The sequence below is a fragment of the Ceratina calcarata genome, unplaced genomic scaffold, assembly GCF_001652005.2.
Source record: "Ceratina calcarata isolate Rehan_Ccalc_2016 unplaced genomic scaffold, ASM165200v1 scaffold554.2, whole genome shotgun sequence".
In the NCBI taxonomy this organism is placed as follows: Eukaryota; Metazoa; Arthropoda; class Insecta; order Hymenoptera; family Apidae; genus Ceratina; species Ceratina calcarata.
In genome coordinates this window covers 634,089-654,780 of record NW_017176727.1, presented here as the reverse complement: position 1 = coordinate 654,780, position 20,692 = coordinate 634,089, and the positions used below count along the sequence as shown (strand labels likewise).

Sequence of the window (20,692 nt, the reverse complement as noted above, 5' to 3'; positions counted from 1 at the left end):
TACAGGTATTCTGTTTTTTTTTCACATATGAAATAGTACGATCTTCTATAAGATCATGTAAAATACTGAGAGTCTAAGATAAATATGTGCAGCTGAGGTTATACGTATAACCTGCAATTAATTTTGCATGCGTTACATTATGTATTTGAAATTCTATATTAGATCTTTTTGGGCTCAGAATTATAGAATCATTATAAGCCCTTATGATTTATAGTTTGGGAAGGTAAAAGTTGGGTTTTAGTCCCTCCTTCTCACTTTAGTTTGGCCTAAACTACAGTGACTTGCATTAAACATTTGAACACATTTTAAAACCAAATAACTTTTTTAATGTTGAACCGAAGAACATTAAATTGTTTGGTACAATATTAAAAGAGTTATTTCTGTTGTGAAATGAGTCCGGATATTAATAAAAGCCACTGTGTTTGATTAATTAAAGTTACTTTCGTGCTTGTGTATTATACATTTACGAATATTGCAGGTGAAAAGATATATTACCAGAACATTATGTACTGACAAAACATTATCATTGAAAGAAAAGATTTTGTTGGTTGAGGAAAATGATGGTGTAAGAATATCCTATACTCTATTGCAAGTATTACTAAATCTTAAGATTATTGTCTAATTGTTTCTACCATTAGGTAAGGACGTTGATATTAAATCATCCCCCTTCCCGGAATTCTTTGTCTGTAGATATGTTAAAATTGCTATTGGAGAATATTAAAAGAGATGAAAGCAATAACAATCTAAGGTCCATAGTTATTAAATCTGGCATAAAGAATATATTTTCTGCTGGACATAATTTGAAAGAACTGGTTTGTAGTTGAACTAAAAATTAATGATAGCGTGATCACTTTAATATAGGAATTTACATTCGTCACAGAGAAATGATTGGCTTGCGTCGTTTAGACTAATAGCGATGAGAAGCTTCACAAGGAAATCTTTGAAACGTGCTCGGAATTAATGCGAGCAATCACACAAAGTCCTGTTCCCATAATCGCTGCCGTAGATGGTGTAGCAACAGCAGCTGGCTGCCAATTGGTTACTACGTGTGATATCGCTATTTGTACCGAGAAAAGTGTATTCTCTACACCAGGGTATGCACATTTGATTTTCCAATACAAGCATTTACGTTAATAATCGTTCTTTTAATGTTGTTCCACTATTATTTTTTAGAGCAAATGTTGGGATATTTTGTTCAACGCCCGGAATTCCTTTGATTCGAAATGTAGCGAAGAAAACAGCAATATACATGTTGCTCACGGGTTCTAACGTTACTGGTAAAGAAGCATATAGTACGGGTCTCGTCAGCAAAGTTGTGCCAGATGATAAACTCGGTAAACTAATCGGATCAATAAATTGAAACGATATATTTCTGTCTATGTAATTTTATAATTTCTCGCAAACAGAAGAAGAAATCAAGAACATCACTACATCCATAAATATGAAAAGTCGTTCGGTCGTACATCTTGGGAAAATGTTTTTATACGAACAGATGGATCTAGATTTGTCAACTGCGTATTTCTTGGGAACTGAAAAAATGATCCATAATTTAAAACTGAAAGATGCCCAAGAGGGAATAAAGAGTTTCATTGAAAAAAGAAAACCTAATTGGAGTCATAATTACGAAAAACATTAGTCTCCTTTGATATGGGCTAATCAATATTTGATATAAGCTTATATTAATGATCGAAATATTATTTTTGTACGAAATATCGTTAACTGCTATTTTTATTGTATACATGTATTAAACTATACTTGCAATTGTTATTCTTAGTAAATTTATCCTATCCTAGTTCAAGAAAAATGATATTCATATTATATAAAACGTTCATAATAAAATGACGAAATATTTCTATCTAACGTCTATTATCTAATGTTTCACGGTTCCTTCTTATCAGTATTTCCATTATTGATGTATACTAAAATTTCTTTCGACGTTAGAGGAAAACATGACGATTTTTATTCACTGAATTCAAATGTTGAGGCAATATGTATAGTTTCCAAAAAGTAAATCATTCGATTAAAAATAATTTAAAATAATTGTGATTCAATGAAAGTATAATATGTAGCATGAGAAAAGTACTATCATCATACTACGTAGAAAATAATTATTATTGTTTAAGTTACACACATGTGTATGTAGGTCATAGAGGCAGCGTATTTTAAATCTAACAAGTCTACTGTAATGATAAAGAGACCATGGTGGTCTGCGGTGTCAGCAGAGGTCTCAAAGGACGCTGATATCTTCGTTACTCGTCGCAAAAATAGTCATTTTCTCTTTTTTTTGCCTTCCAACGAATCGGTTTCTCCCCACTTATTCACGATCCGAGCTCATGAATCCAAATCAATATTAACACATAAAGTTAGTACGACGTTGGTTCCTCTCAAAGTCAGAGGCATTAATTCATATTTTTGCACGCAACGTAAACCAAAAGTGAAGATCGCATTTATCATAAAGATTTCGCCGGATATTTTTGGTCGGTCGATGATTGTTTCGATTTCGAGGAATTCTGATTGCAATTGTATGAGAGTCCAAAGATTAAAACTACGTCAAAAATTGTTAAACATCGGGGAAGTTCTAAAAATTAAGGTCTGCGAAGGAAGGGTGGGAACGATAAGCGCCAAAAAGAAGATAGCAGAGTTGTTGTTCGAAAATTGTACCGGTTCGTTTTATTGATCTCTTTTATACGTTTAAACATCATAATATGTAGCTGCACAAGTCAAGATTTTGATAATCACAGTTGATTACGTGTCTCATCTCCTGTAGATATTCTTTGCTTGAATTTATCGCAGACAATACACATAATTAGCAATATGACTGGATTGAGTTGTGTTACTATAGTTTCCAACTTACTACTTTCCAAAAAAGGAGATAAACTGTGCCTCTTTGATAAAGGCGATTTCATTCTGGATTTCACATTGGACGATGCGTAGAATAATGTAAATATTTTAATCTTGTTTCTCATTATATCGTAGATTGCTCCAGAATGGCAGCTATTCCTCAGGGTGCTTTTGCAGCGTGCAAAGTCCGTCGCAATCTTCAACGTAATTCTATGATAACGTCAATCGAGGACAGGGAAAGAACGGGAAAAGAAAGCAAATTTAATATGAGACCCCCATTGGAAGGTATTTGTCAGACGCGTGAACTATTATCAGTCACGTACTATTGCTTTTAGGGCACTGCGTTCAATCTTTCCTGTTATCAGTTTCCGAGAAACAACATTTTCTCGATCACTTTGTGTTGACACCATTAATACATATCATTGATATTAATATAGATCAGTACACAATAAACATGATATTATTTAGACGTACTACGCTAAAATAGATATTAGATACTATCACAGCACAATTTCATTAATAAATACAAACGACTATCATTTTATATTCAAATATAAAAGATTGTGATATAGGGAACAAGAGTTTAACTTTTCAAATATAATGAAATAAACTGGTGTTGTCAACTCATAGTAACTTATCTAAGATCAATTTATCTCTAATTTTACAGGATGGGAGCTGACACCCTTAAAGTATAACAGCAAATTGATGAACAGCATCTGGGGAATGTACAATCGTTATTCGGTACACAATTTCAAGAAAAACACCGACTCGAACGATGGGGTGTTTGGGACGTTCGTGGCGGTCTGGAAGACAATTTCTCATTGTCGTGTGCCTGCCACGAACTCGGTGACTGCAACAGCAGTCACCAAAAATAATTCCTAAACACTAATACCAGAGCTGAAAACAATATACAATTTCATTTCACATTTGTTATATAATAAAGGTATTCATATATGTACTATCGAATCGATTTATAGTAGTTATGAATTCAAGTGAAATAAATTGGCAGAAATCTAAATACTGTCTATATCTTGTTATTGCAGACAATTGAAGCAGTATTGCATGTTCTTCTTATAATTGTTTTTAATTGTAAGATTCTTTTCGCGTAACACTGGCCAAATCTTGATTTAATGCGGAAAAAAGATGAAATAAATGTGTTACGTAGTATACGTAATTTAGAATGATTTGTGATATCTCTTAATTCAAGACTGTTGAAATGCAAAGTATATGTGTAAAAAATATCTATATGGATTGTATGTACTATTAAATTTGTTTTTTTTACTGTTCCCAAATAATTGTAATAAAATTTTCATTAATTGAAACAATTATTGTGATTAGAAAAACTATTCGAAGAAAGGCTCAAATCGGAAATTGGCCCTACGTAAATGACGCTCCTCTCGAAGCGGTTCAACCAATTATCTTGATTACGTTTTTGAGTTGTTTTATGTACTACATAGGTTCGTGGTTTTCTACGATCCGAAAATTCTTTGATCTTATTTGAGTTGTTAGATGTGTTTACTTCCAAATTTAGTGAAACCGAGGAGGGCGTCAAATTCGGTTCCTCGTCAGATACAAAGTGTGGCAACACATCATTATGTGTGCCTGGATTATTTTTCAACTGCAGAACAGTTTTTTCAAGTGCCAAATTTTCCACATTTGCATCTTGATAATTTGATTCCATAGAATTGTCTCTTCTCCGTTTGCAATTACAACGTTTGCAACGTTCCTCTCTCAGATACGTGTAACTTCTCATGTTGCCGAGGTCCCCGCACACTGTATATGTACTTTCGTTCGTATTTCTTACAATTTTTCTCGTTATCACAGCATTCTTTATTCTCGAAAAACAGAAGTTCGGATGTTTATACTGAAAGTTCAAGTTCCTGTGTTTTCGTCCTAGTTTTGATACTTCGGTTTGCGTCGATTTCGTCGAGGATGGTTTGTTATTGCCATTTAACAATGTTACTTCCACGTTTTCTGGGTAATTGTTGGAAGTAAACGAGTCAGAGAAAATGTTCATCTTGGATACTGGATTTTCTACTTGTACGTACAATTCACAGCTAATATCGGAGCATTTTGGAGCAAGATTTGCATTTTTACTCGGATACATTATTTCATCGCGTTGCCCATTTCCATCATTCGCAATTGAAGCTCTATAACGAATATCTTCCACATTCTGTACGTTTATAGATGCGGTTGGACTTCGTACAGCGAACTGATGGCATTCAGATTTCTCGGTCGTTTGATTGCCTTGGTTCTTCAAATATTTTATCTTAGTGGGTTCTTGTCTCACGCCTTCCTTTTTCTCAGTGCGTAACACGTAATTTAAAAACGAAGGCAATTGGGGATCCAAATTCGTACAATAGTAAGGCTAACAACGAAATACATAACATGAAATACTGATTACTTTGATCAGCGTAAATAAATAAGTATTTCAATGTTATAGAAAATCATATACCTCTCGAATTTTATTACTCTTTTGTGCCTTCTTCAGTGAATACATGCTCGTTACCTTTTTGATGTATTTTTTAACTTTGTTCACAACGTCGGTTTTACTACTTTTGTTTCGCTGAAAATCACTTCCATGTGAACAATCCATTTTATCCTTCACATTTGTTCTTAAGGTATTTATCTCAGCCCGTAATTCGTCCAAGTTATTGGCAAGTATCTTTATCTGATCGATCACATGACCCATTTTCCGCTGATCGCGGCAGCATATTTGTATCGACATGTTTATCAATTTCAACAGTATGCTCTTCTTTTCCTTGTTACAAACAACAAATTTTCCAAGAGCTTTACACGAATATTATTCCTATTCACGTTCCATATAAATTACGCATAAAACAAGATTTGTTACAAAGATAACAAATCATAAGCAATTTGAAACAACAGAAAATATGATTTTCCGTCAACATAGTTGTTCATGAAAATCGTTAACGTAAATATGCATTACATTTCATTTTTTAATATGTAAACTTCGAACATAAGTAACGTTACGTTTGTTTTAAAATATAACCAAAGGAAAAGGGACGAGAATTTATCAACATATCGAATAAGGAAGAACAATTGACGATTGCAAAATCCAAATGTTTTGGGAAGGTAAAAATTGAAATTTATATTAAATATTGTTTTATTCGATTTGACGTATGTTCTAGGTACACATTAGTTATCAGTCGGTGTCGTGTATCAACTATCGATTTATCAAGTTTCGTTTAATACAAAATGAAGAAAGGAAAAAGAATGTTCCTTTTTCCCTAGTACGCACATCGACACATAATACTATGTTCATATTTGATTTTGTATGTACAATTCGTTCATTCCTTCTTCCCTGGTAGAACGTTGGCCTCATTTTTCGAAGATTCTTCCAAGTTCTTCGCTTCCCACCGAAAAGCGTTTATCATAACAGCTAACACGTGAAGATGCAAAAATAGATAAAAACAAATAAAAACCATCAACATTATTCTGCACACATCGACGAGGAATTTACATATACTTATTTATAATTCTCGCGTGTAGTCGCGAAACGTAATTAGATTAGAAAATTTCCATTCTACAATTCGTTGTTCATTGATTCTATTATTATTATTATTATTATTAATATCATTATTATTAACGTTAACTAAACTCGAGCTGTAAAATGGCATCGTCATCATACTTCAATAAATTAATCGTACAAAAAGTATTGTTGCGTTTAGTGCGATAAATTACAATGACTCTAAGTTTCCCTCAGTTTTTACTTTTTTTTTTTATTTTCTTTGACTTGCGCACAGGCGTTACTGGAATGCTGTCGTCGGTCGAATATAGTCTCGCATTTTTCCATGCTATCACCTCACCTAGTGATTACTCATTTGGCGAATTGTGTGTATTTTTTTGCTCTAGTAAGTTGTCCTAAATACGAGGTAATTGGGTTGCATGTCTTGGCCCCTGCCCGTAGTTCTCTTGTGATAGACACAGCCGGGCAGAGGATCCAGTCACGATGGGGTGTAGGTTTCAGGTGGAATTGCGACGGAGAGGTACGCCGCTATTGAGTTCCACACACGGGGGGCTAGCCCTTTAAGATGCGTAAAAGCATTTCCCACCTCCCTCAAAATGAAAAATAGATTGGTTTTCCTGTAACTTTGTCCATAAATCTCGTTTGAACAACACCTTGGGTAACGAGTCTTCGAACAAGGAGCAAATATTGACGACTACTTCCGCATCTAAAATATTTCATAATGTTCTAAGTTTGCCTAACTTTTCACGCAAATTTTACCAATCTAAAACAATTAATTTCAACAAAATTCCTGTAATTCTCGCGAACAATACATATTCCAATTTCCGTTCTCTAATACTGCCAACAAAAAGAAAAGACAAAATTATTAAAAGCAAAAGGACAAATCGCTTCTTGTCGCAGAAGACTCCTCTTCCTGATACCAGGCTTAACGATCGCTCCCTCAGCGTTTGCACCGCGCGCATCAAGCGCCACAACCTTTTTCTTTTATTCACATTTTTAATACTTAGAAGCTACCACGTACTCTAACGCGTCTAACGATACTTTATAAATAACGTATAAGGCGAAATATCAGAGAAAGAAGAAAGTTGCGTGACTGATTTGTTTTGCCTCTGGCTGCCATCGAGTAAAATAACGGACTAGCAGACCTTTTCCGGTCTTCCCTCTCGCTGGCCCCGATTCGTCCCGATTTCTTGGTCCCTCTTTCCCCTCTGTTTTATTTTTGTGGCACAGCCTTGTTTCTCCTGCTCCATCGTCGCCGGTCACCGTCCCTCTTTTTTCCATGATTTTCCTCTTCGTAGGCACGAAGAGAGGATATGAATATTTCTCTCGCGCAGCGAAACAGCTGCAGTTTTGTACGAAGAGAGAGATCTATCTTAGAAGGACGTGTCCTGATGCTAGAGAGGATTTTCACCCGTAACGCTAAAGCGTCGGATGACGCCTCCCCCAGCTCTGTTTCTTTTGTATTCGTTCTGAGCTCGTGTTCCCGTGTTTTCTCGATCATCGGCTCATTTCGAAATGAAACTCTTCGAACGCTCTCGGGCGTGGATGTGTGTGCACAGGTGTCGTGCGCTTTTCCGTGGACTAGCTCAGTTTAAGCGGCCGTAGTACGGTCTGTCGGGAATTCGGGGAGGAATATTGGGTACGGGACGCCTATAACACAGATAGTGATTAACTACTTGGTGCTCTCTTTCGTAGACATGTTTTTGAAAGGCGGTGATTCATTGACTTGATATGCTCTGAAGTATGAACATGTAAAGCAATAATAAATGTTGCAAGAATTTTGTATGTACGTATATTGCCCTTCGATTGCGAGTATAAATGGTGGCAACAGTTCTCAAATACATCGTAATTTCTTGGCAAATTTAAAAAACACTTCAAAACAGTATTTTAAGAAATTTTTAGTAGAATCTCTTTCCTTTCAAGTATATAAATCTTTCTATCTATAATCTATAAAATCCATAAAAAAATATATTTCAATTGTACAAAAGTCATTATAATGCTGCACTTCGCACTCCAAGAGCTCATTTAGATGACCAATCAAATTAAAACTATCAGATTATTTATTAAACTTCTAAGTGATTTGAAGCGAACAAAATTAATTGACCATCGTTGATACGTATTTACCATACAATGCTATGATTTGCGAATGAGCATGTAATTTAAGTAAAAGAATAAAATGTGTATTGTATATTTACTATATCATGAAACTAGCAATAAGGAAAATAATATATAATGATATGTGTACAAATCGGATAATATTGAAATATGCGGCCGGTAATCGTGTAACATGAAAAGCACATGAAATACAAATAAGTTTCAATGATAGATGAATAAATGAAACTGAAGAAATACTACGCAAATGATCATTATTTTTTGCCAAATAAAGAAGATTCAAGACTTGCACAACATGCTCAAGCAGTAGCGAAAGACCCATGCAGAGATGAACGTATGAAAAGGACGTTCGTTCTACGATTCTCCCTTGTTTCCTCCTTTTTTTCCGAACATACACAAACCACTTGGCACACTTTCGATCGGATCTTAAATTTTAATTATATCTTTTCAAAACGTCCTTCGGGTACAGATAAATACAATTGGATTGTTTCGTACACATAATTACTTAACGAGGTAAGATCCTGGATGCTTTCAGGGGAAAAATTATTTAAAGGTGTACTAGACATCGGGTATAATGATTTGATTTTGAAAAAATATATAATATAGTATATAAAGAAAATTAATAACGCAGAACGCGGATACGCATTCCAGCGTGCGGGGACATTCTGTGTCAAAAAAATAATGCACGTTATTCTGCACGCAACACGTTCCATTCAAGCAATAATTAGCAAGCCATTCATCAGTTCGACATATAAAAAACGTTACGTGTTGACAATTATCGACAATCGAGACCAGTCAAGTATTATATAATAATAATAATAACAGCACAAATATAGTGTTACAACACAACTACAATGCGATTAATGCCGCAGGAAGAATCGTTAATTTCGGTGGACATGAATAATCTCCCCAGCGGAAATGCGTTTCCGGTCGGTCAGATATAATATATCTAGGTATAACACGCTTTTTTTCGAATTCTCTTTCTTGTACATATATGTATTCATATATATATCTATATACATACATATAGATATATATATATTTTTTGAACCTATTCAACATGTTCCTATATACACATTTATATCGAAGTAAAACAGAGTTATGTATAATGTATATACGTATGTATATCGCGCAATATTACAACACGGTGAATTGTGCGATGTGCACAATTCATACAGAATAATCCACTAAGTAACCTGTCAATGTCGACCCTTCTATTTTATTTATCAAATATTCGTTAAATTGACTTCAAGATACGCGAGCTCCAAGGAGGAAATTCAACGTACACTTCCACAGTAAGGAAAAATGTTTTTAGTAAAATTACAACTGTGAAAGATATAAAAAATATGGCTAGACTGTGAATGTTAATGCATTCATTAAGAATTAAACCGGCGTACCCGATGAAAAAATACAAGACGAAACAAACATCTATTCAGACTACAGTCATTTTCTGTCCTACCATCTGCATTTATAAAAATATGAATATGCACGAACATTTACAGTCCCCTCAGGATGGATCCTCTAACAGTAGAAACTAGGAATCTTTAATATTTTCTCAAGTATTGGACATTTCTCGAATCAATTTATCAAGTCGCTTTTTTAACAAGTTCAGGATGATATAATTCAGGATGATAATATATCAATGAGATTTTCAAGATTTACTTTCTTTAAACTTCATTCGTGTTCTAGATACTATTTAAAAAATTAAATTCATCAATGATAAAAAATATAATGTTTCCAATATGATAAATATATTGATAATAATAAATGTTTTAGTAAAGTTAAAATACCCAGCTATACCCAAGTCAAGACTAGTCAAGAGCCCGCAGTATCATCCTGAACACGTTTATCCATGGATTATTATCAAAGGTAAACTCATTGATGGTTACTTAGAGCACTATCAAGATTCGTTCCAATGTATATCTAGATTCGTTTGACAACGGCAAAATAACACCGATAACGAATCCAGCCGCGAATCATCTTTTCATTTGACTTTTTTGCATTTACACACCACTGGTGGTACGATTTCACGTGCTTGCTGCTTACTTATTGTTAGACTTACTCGAAGTAAGCTCTGGTAACTACGTACACGTATATATATATAGAACTTCGCTACATTTAAGGCTCTGGTTGGAAGCATGTGTAACAATAATCGCGTGAATAGGATGCGCATCGTGACTACCTCGTTCACCGATTCATCGCGTTTTTTCTTCTCTTCCTCTCTCTAGTTCGCGAAGCGATCTGAATGCAATCAACGTTAAAGCAAAAAAAGAATTTGGAAACAGGTCGTGTAATTGTTAGATTATAATGTATATACATATACATAATACTTTTCATAAATAAATAATAAATCATACAATTCGGAAACAAATTCTTCTTCTATACAATAAGACCTAGAATGCTTTTTATTGAAATGTTCGTCAGAAATGTATTCAGATTCGCCTCGCAATTGGACGATTAAATATTAGGTACGGAAGTATCGTTTTGCGTTTACAAGAGAGCAAGTAATTTTCCAACTCTTTTGCATCCATAACTGATCCCTAAATAATGTGATGACGATATTCCTGAAAATCGTCAAGCTACCTTTCGGATTAGATCTAGTGACAAAAATTCAGGATTTCTTCTCCAGGACCTCTTTTTAGGCTCATCAGTTACCAGGGTGCATTTATACAATACAAAGTGAAACCGAAGGGTAGATATAAAATATTTTTTGAACGGAAGAGTCTACTGATCTGATGATTTAATTGACGGTATACACGTGTAAAGAAACATGAAATAGGAGACCGTGAACGACTTGCCAGTCACGGTTTCTTCACCGATCGTCTTTCGTTGTAATTATTTGTAACAAAGATTCCACCCTATTATAATCGATAAATAATAACTGAAGTACGCCCTACTTATAAAATATCTTTTCTATCGATAATTTAATTACTTTTTAATCCTTCAGTGTTTACGACCATAATATTCTTATGACTAAAGAATGCTAATTAGCCTTTTATTTTAATGGAGATATTATTCAACTGGAGATTGTGATAAATACCACCAATTTCTCAAAATACTATAATAAATTTATACCTATAAGATGGAATCGTAAAAAGAAGTAAATTACGAATATCATATAGGATAAAAAATGGATTCGAAAACTCTGTTTTCTTTGGCAGACGCAGTATATATTTTAAATGCTATAATTGCGACGTAACATAAAAAAAAGCAATAGGAATGTAGTTGAACGAGGGTGGAATCTCGATGAATATCTGGACACACTAAAGTACGATCTTTTCCCTTGAACTTTTGCTACTTGATATGCCCATATTGTTAAAACGCTACATTTCGTACTCTTAGTTATTAATTTCATCGCCTTCTCAATATTTTATAAGTAAACTGACTTACTGGAAAAAAATCTAACAATTTAATGTAACTTCAGGAGAACTAAAAAATTTCAGAATTTACAGAAATTCAGAATTTCTCATAGAAACGAGTAAACACCATCTTGTTAATTTTATACAATGTACAATATAATATGATATAGTTAATCATAATAATATTAAATTATAATTAATAATATTGTAATTACAATTATTTCTGTAATTTCAACATATGATCTATTTAATTCTAGCATTACAGTGCATAAAGTAATCAATAGACATATTCTTGTATGTATATGCATGTATATGTATATCTGTAATCTGTACAGTAACATTACAATGATACGGCTTATGGCTTCTCGCGAGAGTTTCTTTGTTCCGTGTATATGTGATAATTATTTTCATATCCTTTGTCGAGTGTATTGTACACGATACATTATATCGCACATTTAACGGTAATCTAAATCACGAATCAGAAAATGTTCGTGTCATGTGATAAATTAATTCAGTTCACGAGCGTGACGTGCTTTCACAGAGAATGTAATAGAGCTTCCTAAATCTTGTTCTTTGGAAAGATATCTTATTTCTGAGTAAATCGTCGGTCGATATTTATAAAAAGAGAAATCGCGGCTCTTTACGTAATTCAGCATGAATAAATATGTTGATACGTATTCCAATGACGTTTGTGAATACAGTTAGGCCTCGTTAACGTCGAGCCTCTTATTGTTAGAAATTGAACATGTTATTAACACGTTCCGCTGAATTTATTAATTTTATAGAATAAAACGAGATTCCGTGTCTTTCTTTGGTACGCTTGATTCTATAAATGGGAAGGGTACAGTGACGCTTTCTTTTGGAATTGTTATCTACCCAGGGAGATCTTCGACGTGTTGTTGTAACGAAAAATAATTTTTGTTTCCTTTATTCTCATTTTATATCTTTATAATTGCATTTCGATTACCGCCCTCGATAATTTTGTGCGTCACTGGCCACGGAGGCACAAGAGAAGATTCAAACCCGCTCTTGCATCACTCTTATTTGCAACGACGAACGTCATAAGATATTTATGCATAAATATATACATATATTTTGGGAAAAAATAGCATTCAGACGCAGCAAGATTTCGGTTAAATTTAGCTCAGAGATTACGATTAACGTTGCGTAGATGCAGAAATCTCGTAAGAATTAATTACGATTAGTTTGAATACGGGGTTCTTATTATCTTTGCCGTTTTTAAAAAATTCAAAAATAAAACATGTTCAAAAAAACTGTTATATAAAAATCGACCTGGCTTTGTATTAAAAAGTAACATTGCTTTTAATTAAAGTTTTCGCACTGTGAACCATTCCCTACGTTTGTAGTTGGAAATATGAAATATCCCGTTTTCCCGTCAGTTCTTCTCCGACGACACAATATTACTCAAAATTATATACGTTTATTATATGATATATATAAATATATTTATATATAAATTTTACTAATATCGTATAGTGACGCAAATCCAAAAGCACGCCGCGCTTCGCAGGATTGTTCAGTTACAAGAACGTGTTAGAGTATATCATATTTCTGCTTCTTATATTATGTACATGTACAATTATTTCAACTCGCTGAGTATCTGTCGAGGAGCATAGGAAGCAACAAATATTCCTTTTCTCGAAATACAATGTAGCTCCTAAACACTCACTGTGATATACATTCATTATACATTATTAACGGTACACGGTTATTACTGTATGTGTACATGTAGTATATATGTATTTCATTCTGATTCGGTATCATCAGAGTAAATTGTTCTTTCTGTTAGAGTTATTTCTGCTTAGAAAGAAATGAGTTCGCGATTCAGGATTTTCATGCAAAATCCTTGAAGCACTCTACGCTATATCACATCCTATGTCTGAGCACGTTTTTTTGTCGTTAATATTTCATTAGGGATTAGCTAATATATACGTATGTATATATGTATATCTTTATACGATACTGGTAATATTAATGGTTAAAAATAAAACTAATAAAAGTGTGAACATCTTAAGAGGTAGAGAAACAGTGTGTATGTCAGTATGTATATGTACGTATCCATGTATGTGGTGTAGCTCTTATTTCGTGTCGCGCGTAATCGATAAATTACGATACATTAAACTTATCAGGTGTAACGTATTTGTCGGTTAGATATCGATCGACAATACTTGATTAAACGAACGTTCAACAATTTATCAGCAATTCTTTTTACTCAACAGCATGACATTTCTTTTATTTTTACGAATCTCAAAAACAATTTTTTCAAGTGAACGATTAACTCCCGACGCGGATGTTCCAATCTACTGGAACTCCGCTTAATTGAGATTACCTTGATCACATTTTAGGGCTCTGGTAGACTTTCCAGGATATGACTCACTGGATATACAAGTAGATATATTAGTTCAAAGAGAATGCGTATGCACATTTCAGATATCTATCATCAAGAAAATTGGATATACATACAGGTTTCCGTGCTTCGCGTCGAAAGCAAAACATCAATGCATTACATACTACGTAATTACGATCTCGAAGTCTGTTCAGATCCCTTCGTAATGTTCAAACACTTCAGTATTTCTTTGGAATATTATACAATACACGCCGTTACTCTAAGGTTTATAAGCACATTTATTTATTTTTTTAACAACTAATCGTTTTACGAGGTAAGAACAATATACGCGTGGAATCTTTCGGAGCGAGCTGTACGTTTTAAAAATATTCAAAGACACTCCTTCATATCTTTTTTCATATCGCATCCTAACATTTGTTTCATTATATATATATATATATAATATGTATATCTTGCGCATATACGTCAAATAACGATACAAAACTTCGAAGGCATCATCGCTGTTAATCCAATTTGTTGGATCATGCAAGAGAAAGAAAGAGACACAGATGGGAGAATAGAGAGCAAAGGAGATAAAAAAACGCAGCTTGTTATAAATGCGCGAAAATCGTTATTGACAAACTCTATCGGGTAAATAGTGAGACATCGAATTAGTATATTCATTCTCAACCCTGAACAGTCTACCAATCTACTTATAACAGCGGAACTTAAACAGGAATATACCCATAATAATTAATATATTGTGGCTAAGAGGGCAAGATATCTCGCATTATAAGAAAAAAGTACGTGAGACAGCAAGGATCTATTTACTTGATCTTGAATGCGTCCATCAGCTCGTTCATGGCGGCATTCGCAGCGGCCTGCGTCGCAGCTTGCGTCACCCTTTGTTGAAGACCACCCACACGACTAAACATACACCACGGACACTCAGCTTTTACTACCGCTTTTAATCATTTTCTATTTTTGTTTTTTTTGTATGTCTTAACAATACAAGTATGATTAACGTTAGACAGATTAATCGATACATCATTATCTCTAACTATGTAATTATTTGCGATGCACTAATTTTAAAACTGATACACAGTGCATCCGCGAATGTCCTAAGAAGTATGTGTAATCTCGCGTGACTTTTAAAAAAAAGTGGCAAGGCTCGCATTGTACCACTATCACGCAGTGTATTTATGGTTCATTTGAATGAATGTTCGCGTTACGATCAACTGCGTGATATATCTTCGAAAGAACAAATCATTTATTTTTTGTGCAGGCACCGACATGTCTGTCCCTAATTGACAATTGACAACATTCAAAGACCGATATTTTTCCTTTAAAATGAATAGATTTCCCGATTCAAACGATGGAGGAAGAAAGCAATAATCATTAGAAATCTCGATGGTTTTCAATTCAGTTATTGTAAGATTTATCACGTACTTGCGTATTACAATCTCTCGCGTGGGTTTGTCTTCTTTACGTCGATCGGAATATTGCTATCGCGAATGATTAGAAATGTATATTTAAATAGAGTGGCTACATTGTAATCAAAATGTCATGCTGTTAGTAAGCAAATGAATACTTATCCACCACCTGTGATAAGAACCCAAAGCCGTATATTTCATAACGTTTCTAGTTGTATATACAGGCGTCATATACAAATCCATCGAACTAATTTACAATAAAACAAACATCGCTCTACCTATCTTCTGGGTGCCGGTATGTCGCGAATGAGCGTGATTCATTCCTACACAGTTTTCTGTCACTAATACCGATTAACTGCATTGTAAACATTTAGAATCTTAATTAGAGGTGTGCAAACTGTTATGGCAAGAATTAAATATCGTTGGAATGATTCGAAAGATGAGCGAACTTCGAGCATGCTTCGCAATATTATTAAACAAAGTGAAATCGTCAAGAATAAATACAGAGTTCATATAATGATCTCTTGGTCATTCTTACGAAATAATTGGACCACGAAATAATTGAACAGATTATCTATATTGGATTATAAAGCGCAATACGAAATAAATTGCTCGTAAAAGTTGTTGATTACTCATCTTCATTTCTAAATAATACGAGCATCCCCAAATTCGCATACTTTCCTTACAAATTACACACCTCTAATTAACTCGTGATAACTTGTAATATTTGAAGTCAAGACATATAGCATTAGGAAATAGTATCTCGTGTAAAATGTACACTTGACTAGATTTAATCGATATATGCATGTATATGTATATATGTATGTATATTAATTAATAACGAATAGGCGAGTTAGTGCGAAGACTTATTGTCGGCGCCTGCAATAGAAAGTGAAGTTAGCACCAAAGCTCAAATCACATAAAGCTAATGAAGGAACAAGCGATTGCAATATTTCCTTTGCAAGATATCTTTTGCGGTGAAGACGTGAAAAAAAAGATAAAAAAAAAGAAATCCCTTCAACCTTCACCTTCACCAGCCATGTTAAGACACAGGATTACTTCTGAACATCAAAATGGCAAGATGTTGTGCAAAATTTGTGAAAAACTCGACATGTACAGAGGCATTACAAACTTATTTGTCTCTTAGTATGTTCTCTGTAGTACTTCACAGGGTACACGTATTATCAAAATTGTTGTAAATCGTAAAGAAAGTTCTTTGGTACTTACGATGGTATAAGTGGAGCAGGTAGGCCAGGATTACCACGGGTTGGCGGAGGTCCACCAGGTCCAGGTCGGCTTGGGATAGCCGGTGCCGGCCGACCAACCGCCGCCGGAACCGGAGGTGGTGCACGAGAGCTAGAAAGAGGTGGTGGCTGTGTCACTCCACGTCTTGGTCCACCAGGAGATGGTGGTGATAACCTGTAATGATTATGCAACAAAACCATTGTAACGTCTTATTGCGCTCTATAGTTTCCAATATTATAGTAATAAAAAAATCAAGAATTATCATTTAAAACATTGAATACTATTTTACATCTTGTAATTCAAGTGAAAATATACTAGAAAACTCTCTCTACAAATCTTTTGCACGATTATAAAAATATTTGAATATCAACTAAATTATAATATACTTCAGGTGTTGGTAAAAACTGTACCTTAAAGTCTTTTAGTTTAAAAACAGTGCACAAACTGAATGAATAGTAATAATACAAAGCGTACATCGAAAAAAATTTATGAGTATAAAAAATATGAAAAATTTCGTACTTTAACTAAAAATACAAAGCACATAAATGCAGTGTATGCAAATAATAACGAAAAACTAACTTCAGTTTTATGCTTCAAGTTCTTGGAAATAGAGAATACAGTAAAAAATATAGTGGCTCTTACCCAAGACTGTTTGAACGGTGTTCAAGTATGTGTGGTAAAAGCAGGCAGTACAAGATTGAAAGACATACCAAATTAGTTAAATGCGTAAGCAGTAATGAAATTAATCACATAATTTTTTACCTTGGGTTTTCACCGGATGCCAACCAATCATTCTTCACAGGCGGTGGCACTGGAGTGGAGACGGTTGCCATCGAGACATCTCCAATAATACGAAGCGCTTCTTTGCACGCGTGATACATGCGTAACATTTCTTCACGTTTCTGTGCCTCTTCCGGCGATTCCTCCATCATCGAAGTCTGTGACACGTAACGTATTAATTATTTGAGAACCTCATTCACAATAAATAGTGTCATAAAAATGTCAATGTCCTGAATTCTACCTGATCACCGCTTGCGTATAGATGAGCCAATAACTCCCCATTAATGAAATCTTTTGCATTGTTAATAATCAAATGCATAATTGTTTTCGGGACCAAATCGCGAGTCGTTTTCGTAACAATTTTCATGTAAGAATCCACCAAATTTCTAATGGTTTCCACTTGGCGTTCAAGTTGAGGGTCCATTGATGACTGAGCTTCAGATCCACCCTATAAATACAATGAGGATAAATGTCATGTCTTAATTGTTAGCATAAAGAAAGTTCAACATTGTATTTAATATATGTTACATACTGTAAATACGAAAAAAGTTTTTAAAAATGCAGAAAAAGTTGTATTAAATAGTGTCACTGATTTCTACGTTCACAAATGCATCTAACAAAAAAAAAAACAGAATATGTTCCCAAACAACGCATACATTTAAATAGTTTATTGTACTCATTATTGAGAAAGCAGAACTGCGTGGAGGTGTTCTATTTTTGTGTGAATGTTGTGTGTTGTTCTGTATAGCTGTGACACATTTCTATGAGAGTACCAACCTCATATCCTTCCTTTAGTTGATTAGAGGCAAAAAATTAAATAAAAATTGTAAATGTAATATTAAAATCTAATTTCCGGAGAACAAAACAGTGCACGATATATGATTCGTATGCATAAGAAAGAATACTAAAATTAAATATGCTTTCAAGAGTATGCAAGAATTCAATCTTCTTTAATACAATCATTATATCATTAGTAGAAAATGAAAGTTTATTAGAGCTAAATTAAAATAGAAAGCCCATCAATGATTTTCATTGGATAGAGTTCTTTAAATGGAAACATCCAATAAAATAATTTACGACATATAATCATCTACTTTTAAAATAATTGCACACCACCACACAGATAAGATGTTATGTCAAACAAAATTTTCAATTACATTTCTCATATTAACTCACCCGCTGCTTATCCTAAAATAAACCACAAATAAAATAATTTCTCGTTGTTAAACATAAAATATTTTTTGACATAACAAATAACGAATAACATTTACCATTTGTTAAAATAAATAATGAAGTAACACTTTAAATACAGATATTCCACAATTGACGAACATATGCTTACTGAAGCTGCATTATCGTTAAATAAGATGTAGTATGTATAAACATACAACAAACTAAATGCATATACGTAACATATTCAATGTTACAATTACAAAATAAGAAACATACCTCTCCTTCACCATTCGCTTGCTCCGTCTGCTTTTCAGGATATACACCCGCTCTGAGGAAGGAGGCCTTCCATGAATCGACATCATCCTGCGTTTCACAGCTCAATTCAAGTTGTTTGTAATCCTTGTATACATTTCTGCCTTCCGGATTGAACAATGCGAATAACTGACGTCGGGACATGAATCCTTGTTCCAAATCACGTAATTTCAATCCGTCCAAAGGCAGCATGTATTTTTTCTCGCGTTCCTAAACAAAGAAATAATACATGAGAATCGGGTGATGAACGTATCGTCAACTATATTATGAACGAAAGAGTATTTACTTCTTCGTCCTTGTACCATGAAATGTTCTCTGATGTCAAGACGAACCAATAATCTCTTGAACCACCTTTCATTATACCAAGATTGTGGATGCACATATACCCTTTACGTATCACTTGATTTCCTAATGTATGACGACCGGATTTAACAGCATTTTCTGAAGATTGTTGTGCACTGCAACACAAGGCATATAATATATAATGAAATGTCAAATAGTAACAAGCATTTCAATATATCATGTACAAAAATTTATTATAACAACTTGTCATAAAAATTTTGTTAGTTCATCATGTAAAAAATCTAGCAAGATAAAAACCTAGCAACAATTTTTATAACGGCTTACAATAAACGTTCACACAAGTTAAATTTAGTGTAATGCCATACATAAATTATACGTAATATTAAATGATTCAATTTTTCAAAATATGTGCGTTCATATAATACGAGAATATTCACAACGATAAGGTGATAGAAAAAAATAACAATATAGAAAGGATAATTACGTGAGTCGTGTATCTTTATAGTTATATCTTTTATAGTTATATTTGAAAGTTAAGTTGAAGTTAGAAAAATTATAAACAAAACTGTCTAGTTAATATAACGTTTATCAATTTTTTTTTTGTAAAATGTAATTTTACCTTGTAAAGTGCATTGATTCACATAGAGAAATTATATCATACAGCCACAACAACTCCATGCACATACTTTTTCATACAGCTTTGAATATTATAGTTGCATATTTTTTAATATGCAGTTAAACATCATTTGTAACATGTAAGAACACACAACGTTATTTCTACTTAACACTGTAAATATTTTTGCATATCATAACGCAATGAAAAATTGCAGAAGCAGATATTACATATATTGTGAGATCATGTGAAAAATGATGGAACTAAAATTCGATGCTGCTGTATGAAATATACGATTCGGAGTATTATGAATGACCGTGGCAATGAATGGTATATATTAGATTATACATTTGAGTTGTGCAATTATGTACAAGACATTAAAATTAAAATCTTCAAATCTTAATCAACTATGACCATATTCTACAATACATAAAATTAGATTAAAAAAATACACACTGTAAAACTCAATGAGAATATATGCATAATGGCATACAATATTTCAAGAGAATTAAATTAAATTCATTATTCTGATAAACTACAACCATTTAATTGTATATAATATGTGTGTATATACGTATATATATTTATGTATATACACACATACGTATGTGTGAAAAAAATTGTACATATATTGTATACATAATAATCAGAAACTTTTTATAATAATATTATATGTATAATAAA

At 33.5% G+C, this 20,692-nt stretch overlaps 4 protein-coding genes across 15 annotated transcripts in view; 2 read left to right on the top strand and 2 right to left on the bottom strand.

Annotated features, from left to right (window-relative positions):
* Positions 1–9: 9 nt before the first annotated feature.
* LOC108629122 (enoyl-CoA hydratase domain-containing protein 3, mitochondrial) lies at positions 10–1,767 on the top strand. Of its 2 annotated transcripts, XM_026817083.1 has the most exons (6): positions 10–223; positions 479–565; positions 639–812; positions 907–1,094; positions 1,174–1,334; positions 1,407–1,767. In XM_026817083.1, exons 3-6 carry the CDS (start codon positions 693–695, stop codon positions 1,634–1,636), a joined length of 699 nt encoding a protein of 232 aa, XP_026672884.1. In that variant the 5' UTR covers positions 10–223; positions 479–565; positions 639–692; the 3' UTR covers positions 1,637–1,767. The 2 variants fall into 2 exon arrangements, with proteins under 2 accessions (XP_026672884.1, XP_026672885.1); XM_026817084.1 differs by lacking the exon at positions 10–223 and having other exon boundaries at positions 248–565.
* Positions 1,768–2,348: 581 nt separating this feature from the next.
* LOC108629123 (uncharacterized) lies at positions 2,349–4,104 on the top strand. Of its 2 annotated transcripts, XR_003389685.1 has the most exons (4): positions 2,349–2,663; positions 2,977–3,126; positions 3,509–3,784; positions 3,885–4,104. XR_003389685.1 is itself a non-coding variant. In XM_018031522.2 (3 exons), exons 1-3 carry the CDS (start codon positions 2,486–2,488, stop codon positions 3,721–3,723), a joined length of 543 nt encoding a protein of 180 aa, XP_017887011.1. In that variant the 5' UTR covers positions 2,349–2,485; the 3' UTR covers positions 3,724–3,859. The 2 variants fall into 2 exon arrangements, 1 of the variants encoding a protein (XP_017887011.1); XM_018031522.2 differs by lacking the exon at positions 3,885–4,104 and having other exon boundaries at positions 3,509–3,859.
* Positions 4,105–4,128: 24 nt separating this feature from the next.
* Positions 4,129–5,582, bottom strand: LOC108629120 (uncharacterized). Its single transcript, XM_018031518.2, has 2 exons — positions 5,297–5,582; positions 4,129–5,209 (listed from the first exon to the last, which is right to left on the bottom strand). Exons 1-2 carry the CDS (start codon positions 5,567–5,569, stop codon positions 4,154–4,156), a joined length of 1,329 nt encoding a protein of 442 aa, XP_017887007.1. The 5' UTR covers positions 5,570–5,582; the 3' UTR covers positions 4,129–4,153.
* A 368-nt stretch (positions 5,583–5,950) lies between these two features.
* shi (dynamin-1 shibire) overlaps positions 5,951–20,692 on the bottom strand; it is a 21,708-nt gene continuing 6,966 nt past the window's right edge. For 2 of the 10 annotated variants that reach the window (XM_018031510.2, XM_026817081.1), the window contains 9 exons: positions 19,379–19,550; positions 19,057–19,302; positions 18,385–18,396; positions 17,849–18,055; positions 17,590–17,765; positions 17,470–17,475; positions 16,810–17,001; positions 14,981–15,076; positions 5,951–7,981 (listed from right to left, as the gene is read on the bottom strand). In XM_018031510.2, coding sequence (XP_017886999.1) covers positions 7,918–7,981; positions 14,981–15,076; positions 16,810–17,001; positions 17,470–17,475; positions 17,590–17,765; positions 17,849–18,055; positions 18,385–18,396; positions 19,057–19,302; positions 19,379–19,550 — 1,171 coding nt within the window. In that variant the 3' untranslated portion in view covers positions 5,951–7,917. Of the gene's footprint in view, positions 7,982–14,980; positions 15,077–15,136; positions 16,462–16,809; positions 17,002–17,469; positions 17,476–17,589; positions 17,766–17,848; positions 18,056–18,384; positions 18,397–18,783; positions 18,796–19,056; positions 19,303–19,378; positions 19,551–20,692 lie in introns of those variants that run through there. The other 8 variants (XM_026817080.1, XM_018031511.2, XM_026817077.1 and 5 more) reach the window with 7 other exon arrangements.

What these genes read in the sequence shown, in the direction of transcription:
- LOC108629122 (XM_026817083.1), top strand. Translation starts at nt 693, where the DNA reads ATGTTAAAATTGCTATTGGAGAATATTAAAAGAGATGAAAGCAATAAC. An exon ending in GACATAATTTGAAAGAACTG is followed by an intron (nt 813 to 906) that starts GTTTGTAGTTGA and finishes TGCGTCGTTTAG; the next exon opens with ACTAATAGCGATGAGAAGCT. An exon ending in TGTGCCAGATGATAAACTCG is followed by an intron (nt 1,335 to 1,406) that starts GTAAACTAATCG and finishes TCTCGCAAACAG; the next exon opens with AAGAAGAAATCAAGAACATC.
- LOC108629123 (XM_018031522.2), top strand. Translation starts at nt 2,486, where the DNA reads ATGATTGTTTCGATTTCGAGGAATTCTGATTGCAATTGTATGAGAGTC. An exon ending in GTTGTTCGAAAATTGTACCG is followed by an intron (nt 2,664 to 2,976) that starts GTTCGTTTTATT and finishes ATTATATCGTAG; the next exon opens with ATTGCTCCAGAATGGCAGCT. An exon ending in TATGAGACCCCCATTGGAAG is followed by an intron (nt 3,127 to 3,508) that starts GTATTTGTCAGA and finishes CTAATTTTACAG; the next exon opens with GATGGGAGCTGACACCCTTA.
- LOC108629120 (XM_018031518.2), bottom strand. Translation starts at nt 5,569, where the DNA reads ATGTCGATACAAATATGCTGCCGCGATCAGCGGAAAATGGGTCATGTG. An exon ending in AGAGTAATAAAATTCGAGAG is followed by an intron (nt 5,210 to 5,296) that starts GTATATGATTTT and finishes TTTCGTTGTTAG; the next exon opens with CCTTACTATTGTACGAATTT.